An 8,167-nucleotide genomic window follows, 5' to 3' on the forward strand; every position below is an offset into this window, starting at 1 on the left:
ATCCGCTATTTAGTTGATTCTGGGGATCTGAGACGAAACTGCCGCCGAAAGTCTCTCATGTAGCAGCATCTTGTGCCGACGAAGCAACGAAAACAAAATGGACCTTGTGGGCCGGGAGAAACGGTCAAGCGCACACAGACACGAAGGCCTGTAGTGGATGGAATCCGGCCTGATATGTGCGCTGGCAGGCCGCAGTGGCATTTTTGGTTTGTTGAGTTTGCCCGCCCACGGGCTCATGCTGGGCCGGCGTTGGCAAAAAAAAAAAAAAACTTTGGCAAAAAAAAAGTCTAAAATACATTAAAAAATCGCCTCAACTGTAGTAAGCGTTGCTTCCCTTATAAAAAAAGATAATGATACGCCACTGGCGTCCGTCTCGTCTGGACGGACCGCTCCACGCCCCACGCCTCGCCTGCCCTCGCGCCGTTGCTCGCTCTCGCACACGCCCTCATCCACCTCGTCCGCCGTCACGGAAGGAGAGGCTAGGGAGGCCTACACCTGCACCTGCGCTTGCTCCCCCATCCGCCTCACACTGTCAGCAAGAAGGGGAGGCCTGCGCCACCACAGTTGATCCCCACCAGGTAGGCCGTGACCGCCGACGACACTGTGTTTAGTGTTTCAGGCGTTTTGAGACATGTTGCAAGCCTCTGTTTCAAGTGTTTCAAATGTTTCAGATATATGTTTCAAGTGTTTCATCTGAATGTTACACATGTTGCTATGGCTATACACACATGTTTTAAATGTTTCATATGTTTTTCAGATTTATGTTGCAAGTGTTTTATCTGGATGTTACAAAAGTAGATCTAGATGTTGTATATGTTGCTATGGCTATACATGCATGTTTCAAGTGTTTCATTTGTTTTCAGACGTATGTTGCAAGTGTTTTATCTGGATGTTGCATATGTTGCAAGTGTATGTTCTAAATATGTTATCTGTTTCAGGCGTATGTTGCAATGTTTCATCTGAGTGTTGTAAAAGTAGATCGTAGGTGTGGAGGAAGCCTAAGCCCTTGGTGGTCCAACTTCTTCGGCTCCCTAGTGTGGTGAAGATGGAGGTCGCCGACATGAAAGCGGCAGCGACAGGATGCCACAACAAATCGACTGGGATGTGTAGCGGGATGGGCGCAAGCACGACGCATTGGGCGAGATGGGACGCGGGCCTCTATGCCGCGTGCGTCGGGGCGCAGGCATGGGAAGCTCCGTCCGGACGGCCAACCTCCGGAGCGGGGATGGGCACGGGCGTGCGTTGGGTGCAGGTCTGGACGTGCATCGGATGCGGGTGCAGGAGCAGCGTTCGAACGAGCGCCGCGTCCGAACGTTCGGGCGCTAGTCGCTCCAGTAAAAACACTAGTACAAAAAAACATTTTTAGAAACGGTCAAAAGTGATCTTCAGAGACGGTTTTAAAACCACTACTATGCCAGCGATTGTAAAAATAAGTGATTTTCAGAGGCGGTTTTAAAACCGTCTCTAAAAATTGATTTTCAGAGGCGGTTCTCTTAAGACAACCACCTCTGAAAATCAATTTTAAGAGGTAGTTTACTTAAGTCAACCATCACTAAAAATAATTTTCATTTTTTTAAAAAATCATTTAGAGTCTAGTAAAAATAAGAAAAAAAACATTTCTAATCTAGCTAGGAGCGGCCACAGCTCATAGCATTTTATTTTCCACTTTTTTTTTGAAAAAGTGCCGACACCCGGGATTCGAACTCACAACCTCTCCCTCGCGCGATCCCATCCCACAGTCACTTGTGTCTTATTTTACGATGTTGTCTATTTATATATGTACGAATCTTGTAATCAATATTTTAAACTCATAAAAAATCTTAAATGAGAAAACTTTCAACTACAAAGTTTTAGATCTCGTCGAGCACTACAACTCTAATATAGACCATTTCTCCATCCAAGGTCATTTGAAAAATTCAAAAATTTGAAATTCAAAATCTGAGATTTAATTTATATATTTGGAACCCTAAATGATCTCAAACAAAAATTTTATAAACTATAAAATTTTAGATCTCGTCGAGCTCTACAATTTTGATATAAAGTTTGTCTTCATCCGACTTTATTTAAAAAAATATTAATTTATTGGGGAAATTGGCTGGCGGACACCCACAGTGGTGGTCGTTTGCTGGCGGACACCCAAAGTGGAGCTGTATGCTAGAAGACACTCTGGTTTGTTGTAATTATACCAGAGGACACCGCGGGCCGGTTTCCACCGGTTGAGGAGAGAGAAAAATTTACTTTGGACATCCGGTGCCCCTGAGCCACGTTTGGGTCTGGTTGGACCAGCTAATAACCAACCCGAGCCTGGTCTGGTTAACCAGCTCATCCCGCCTGTTAGGGTTTTAGCGGCCGTCACTTTCCCCAATCCCACTCCCATCGCCACCCACTCCACTTCGATGCCCATCGCGACGCCGTCCACAGCACTCCGGTGCCCGCCGCTGACATCTCCAGCCTCGGCCGTCATCCACCATGGGGGGCTGAGGATCTGCAGCACCCCTGCAACCCGAAGATGAAGTCTCCCAATAGGAAGAACGCGCAGTGCACTGGTTGTCCGCCTAGGGTGCCTAATTTGAAATGGATTCCAAAAGGGTGAGATTTCTTGAACTCGTACTCTTTTGATTTGTATGACTGCGGATGCGTTAGAAAGGTTTTTTTTGAATTAGGATGGATTCGATGTCCGCCTATAGATTGGCAATTAGAGTACCTGCCTATATAGAGCAAAGACTAGATGGGCTTGATGATTATCATGTAACTGCTAACTTCATACGTGTGGTGGACAAGGATATCTTCAATTGGATGGGTTTTTATGATTGCCTTGCTGAGGACATAGTTCATGGTAAAGATCAAGCACTAGAGGTTACTTTGTTTGACAAAACCAAGGATGAGACAGTGCGCATAGATTCTGATTCTACTCTGGTACATGCATTTGATGTGTATTGGGATAGTAGAAGGGTGCCACTGACTGTAGAGGTTGTTGACACTGGTCCTCGTTTGTTACAATCTCAACTTTGTAATGTCAATGCATCTGGTGATACTTAGTCTATTGTTAGCACAGAATAGAGTCAGGTCATTTGTTTGCCATTAGCTATGATTCTACCTAATGAAAATCTAGTAGCTGTTCATACTACTGAAGCTGTTCATAATCCAGAAGCTGTTGATAATCCAGAAGTTGTTGATAATCTAGAAGGTGATGATAATCCTAAGGTTCATGATAATCCTGAGGTTGATGATAATCCTAAGGTTCATGCTAATCCTGAGGTTGATGCTAATCCTGAGGTTGATGTCAATCCTGAGGTTGATGCCAATCCTGAGGTTGATGCTAATGCTGAGGTTGATGATAATCCTGAAGGTGATGATAATGTTGAGGTTGATGATAATCCTGAAGGTGATGATAATGTTGAGGTTGATGATGACTGGGGAGAGTCTGATGAAGTTGAGTATATAGGAGTAGATGATGAGAAAGAGAAGTACAAGGGTGTGCTCATTGATGATGCTGAAGACAGTGATTATTATCCTAACACTGACCCAGAAGATGATGACCCACTAGGTGTGGATGATGAGAGGGGCTGTGAGGGTGTGGTGCATGTGACTGGCATAGATAACCCTAAGATAGCTGTTGGTGTTACTTTTGAAGATGGTTTATGTTTTAAGAGGTATATTAGGCAATATGTTGTGCTTAATGAAGTTGAACTTACAGTTCTTTATAGTGAGTCACGGCGGTATAGAGCACATTGTAAGGCCAAGAGGTGTAGGTGGAGGATTCATGCATCTTAGTGTGAAGATGGGAGGACATGGCAGGTATTGATTCAGTTATTGATTGAGTTATTGATTCAATTATTGATTCAGTGTTACTAACTCTTCACTTTGTTTCCTTGTTTTATTGATAGGTGGAGATTAAGAAGTTACCACACAAGCATAACTGTGCCAGCATAGGTAAAGTGCAAAGGAATTGCATGGCTACCAATCACTGGGTCAAGGACAGAGTCATAAATTGGCTTAGGGAAGATCCAACTCTTGGTCCTAAAGTTTTGAAGGGCAAGTCAGAGGACAAGTACTGCATCTAGGTGAGCTACTACGTTGTTTGGGTCGGTCGGCAAATGGCCCTAGATGAGATATTGGGTGGCTGGGAGGATAGCTTTGTATATGTCTTTTCTTGGAAAAGAGAAATTGAGAAGAGGAATCCTAGCAGTATTGTAGAGGTTGAGTAGGATGTTGAGAATAACAAAAGAAGATTCAGTAGGATATTTGTTGCACTGAAGCCATGCATTGATGGCTTCCTTGAAGGTTGCAGACCTTATCTAGGTATTGACTCCACAATTTTGACAGCAAAGTGGAAGGGGCAGTTAGCAACTGCAGTAGGGATTGATGGCCACAACTGGATGTTCCCAGTGGCCTATGGAGTATTTGGCAGTGAAACCAAGGACAACTAGGAATGGTTCATGAAGATGATGCACAAGGCTATTGGTTCCCCACCTGGTCTTGTTATTTCAACTGATGCAGGCAAAGGAATAGATAAGGCAGTTACCAAACTCTTCACAAATGGTGTAGAGCACAGAGAATGCATGAGGCATCTTGTGAAGAATTTCCAGAAGAGATTTAGGGATGAAGTGTTTGAAAAGAACTTATGGCCTGCATCAAGGTACTACAGGCAAACAACCCATGATAGACACTGGAATGAGATGCTTAAGGCATGCCCAAAGGCAACAACTTGGTTGATGGACAATCACAAACAGCTATGGGCAAGGTCAAAGTTCAGCACAACAAGCAAATGTGACTATGTCACCAACAACATAGCTGAGACCTTCAATAGTTGGATCAGGGAAGAGAAGTCCTTACCTGTTCTAGATCTCATGGACAAAATAAGGCAATTGATCATGGAGAGGTTTTGCACAAGGAGGCAGTTGGCCTCAAAGTTGTCTGGGTTTAAGGTTTTGCCTCATGTCATGAAGGAACTGCACAACAAAAGCAGAAATCTAAATTACACCATTCACAGGAGTGGCCCAATGGTTGGAGAAGTAGGAGGAGTGAATAAGGACCTAGTCCCATGGAGGTTCATTGTTGATCTGGAAAAGAAAGAATTCACTTGTAGAGGTTGGCAGTTAACTGGTTTGCCTTGTGTGCATGCCATAGCTTACATTGGCATAAGAAGAGTAGAATTGGAGGACTTTGTGGACCCTTACTACTCTGTAGAAATGTTCAAAGCAGCTTATGCAACTGTTGTGGCTCCTATGCCAGGCAAAGAAGAATGGGAAAAGGTGGACATTGGCTTCACTCTCCTTCCTCCTAAATGCAATATAGCAGTAGGAAGGCCAAGGAAAAGAAGGCTAGTTGGTGCTGAGGAAGATGGGTCAAGCAGCAGGGGGAAGAGAAGGTGTAAAAGGTGTGGTGGATTTGGCCACCTCTAGAAAACCTACAATGAAACTGTCCTAGACCCTGATGCACCACCACCTGCACCACCAAAGAAGAGGAAGACTTATAAGCCAAAAGTGGTTGAGATTATAGACACCACAGATGACCCATCTAAGAAGAAGAGGAAGAGGAAGGCCTCCTCCAAGTGGAAACAACCCAAGAAGAAGAAGGCAACTCCTGCTGAGCCTACACCTCCTGAACAAGCTACACAGTACGTGATCCATCTCTTGCCTTCATTTCAGTTAGTTTACTACATCTTAACCACATGTTTCATCTTGCAGGGTTCCAAACTCCCTAGTCACTAGGACCTAGGCCAAACACCAAGTGGCAGATAGCCCAAGGCCCCTGACTAGGAGTCAGGCTTCCTCACAGCTACCAGGCAGTCCAAGCGCTTGCACTAGGAGCAAGAGGGCCCTGAAGGACTTGTAGGCACTACAAGCAACACAGAAAGAGAAGAAAGATTATGTGCTTTTTCTGTGCTTTTATGGCTTCTGTGGCATATGAACACTGCCAAAACAAACTGCAACAGCGGGAGGGTATTGTAGTTGGTATTGTATTGAACTACATATTCTAGTGAACTAGGTACTGTAGTGAACTTGGTATTGTATTGCACTGAACTTGGTATTGTATTCTAGTCAACTTAGTATGGTTGCTGTGCCACCTACCTTTTAATGGTAATGTTGCTTGCTGTATTCAAGTTGGTAATGATGAAAATGTATTAAACTTGGCAACAAAGCTCAAAACTCCTACAAAGCACATGTGAAAGCTCTAGTTTGGTTTTGGTAAATTGATGAAACACTAAGTGCTAACCTAGTTTATCAAGTGATCATGAGATAGGTACCACACTCCAAGTGGTGAAGCAAATGAAGATCATAACATGATGATGATGTCATGACGATGATCAAGTGCTTGGACTTGGAAAGAAGAAAGAGAAAAACAAAAGCTCAAGGCAAAGGTATAAACCATAGGAACTATTTTGTTTTGGTGATCAAGACACTTAGAGAGTGTGATCACATTTAGGTTTGATAGCCGTACTATTAAGAGGGGTGAAACTCGTATTAGAATGCGGTTATCAAAGTGCCACTAGATGCTCTAACTCATTGCATATGCATTTAGGATCTAGTGGAGTGCTAACACCCTTGAAAATGTTTGTGAAAATATGCTAACACATGTGCACAAGGTGATACACTTGGTGGTTGGCACATTTGAGCAAGGGTGAAGAAGATAGAGTCGAAGAGGAGTTAGCCACGCTGGTTATAGAGTGACCGGATGCGTCCGGTATGGTGACCGGACACGTTCGGTATTTGGCGACAAACTCCGCGACCGGACGCATTCGGTCGCCACACCGGAGACATCCGGTGTGAATCAGCAGACACAGTGTTCGGTAGGGTAGTTGATCGGACGCTGGCAGCATCTGGTATCACCGAACGCGTCCGATCGAGCAAGGATGCTTACTGTACTCCACTGGACGCAGCGTCTCAGCATCCGATCATTTGTGTTTGAGCGTTCGGTCGTCGACAGAATGGGCTGCAATGGATATATTGGTTTGAACTGGACACGTGGCAGTCTGGAAGCTACCGGACACGTCCGGTATGCTGACCGGACGCGTCCGGTATTCACGAACGGAGCGTCCGGTGCTGTGTCCGGTCGATTGGACCAGAGCGTCCAGTCGCCCCGCAGTATGCCCAGTGAAGGGGTATAACGGCTTTATTTCGTGGGGGCTTCTATTTAAGCCCCATGGCCGGCTCAAGCTCACCCTCTTGGCCATTTGCATTGACATAGCAACCTTATGAGCTTAGCCAAAGCCCACCCACTCATCTCCATCATTATGGGGGTATGGCCCCCAAGACATGGGCCGCACCATCGGAGGTGGCCCGGCCCACAAGATCAAGGCGTGCACGGCGCTGCTCGGTGTGCACCGCAAGACATTGTATATTACCAAATAGGATACTTTACTTGTAACCCTGCCCCTCCAGAGTATATAAGGAGAGGCAGGGGTCCTCTACTCGACATCATGTATTCAATACAATACACCAAAGACACAGGACGTAGGGTATTACGTCGATTAGACGGCCCGAACCTGTCTAAATCATTGTCTCGGCGCCTTGTGTCACCATCCGGTTCCTGATTACGCGCACCCCCACCGACAAATCTACCATCATGGGATACCCCTCGGTGGACTGCCGAGCATATTTTGTCGACAGTTGGCGCGCCAGGTAGGGGTGTGCGCTTGATCCATGGCGAGCCAGATGGATCTCAAATCAACAACGTGTTCTCGTCGTCAATCTCGTGGAGATCCATCCCGGTCTACGACGACGATTCATCGCTGCTACACCAGCCCCTACGACAGCAGATCCGATCTTGAAACCACCTCCGAGGTTGTCTTCACCAACAACTCGCCGTTGGTGCCCTCATAAGCCCTCATCGATGACTCGCCGCTGCTGCCCTCGTCGATGACTCCTCACCACTGCCCTCGGTGGCCTTCGCTGACATCTTTCACCGATGTCCCTCGTCGTCGACTCATCGTCACCGCTCGCCGATGTCCTTCGCCGATGGCCCTCGTCGTTGTGTCGTCGTCATTACTCGGCGGCCCTCACCGACATCCCTCGTCGTCGTTGAGCTGCAAGCGAGCTACCCATGTCACCAACCAGATAACGCCATACGCCGCTAACCAGACATTCTGTCTAAAGCTAAGTCACATTTTAATATTCTTCTAAATATTCTCCAATCTCCGTATATCGTCATAATGTTTCTCCGA

General features: G+C 45.9%; 1 protein-coding gene across 1 annotated transcript; it reads left to right on the forward strand.

Annotated features, from left to right (window-relative positions):
* The first annotated feature begins 4,439 nt into the window (after positions 1-4,439).
* LOC136543469 (uncharacterized) lies at positions 4,440-5,405 on the forward strand. Its single transcript, XM_066535907.1, has one exon. The coding sequence runs from the start codon at positions 4,440-4,442 to the stop codon at positions 5,403-5,405; it is 966 nt and encodes a 321-aa protein (XP_066392004.1).
* Positions 5,406-8,167: the final 2,762 nt, after the last annotated feature.

Source organism: Miscanthus floridulus, chromosome 3 (genome assembly GCF_019320115.1).
Source record: "Miscanthus floridulus cultivar M001 chromosome 3, ASM1932011v1, whole genome shotgun sequence".
Classification (NCBI taxonomy): Eukaryota; Viridiplantae; Streptophyta; class Magnoliopsida; order Poales; family Poaceae; genus Miscanthus; species Miscanthus floridulus.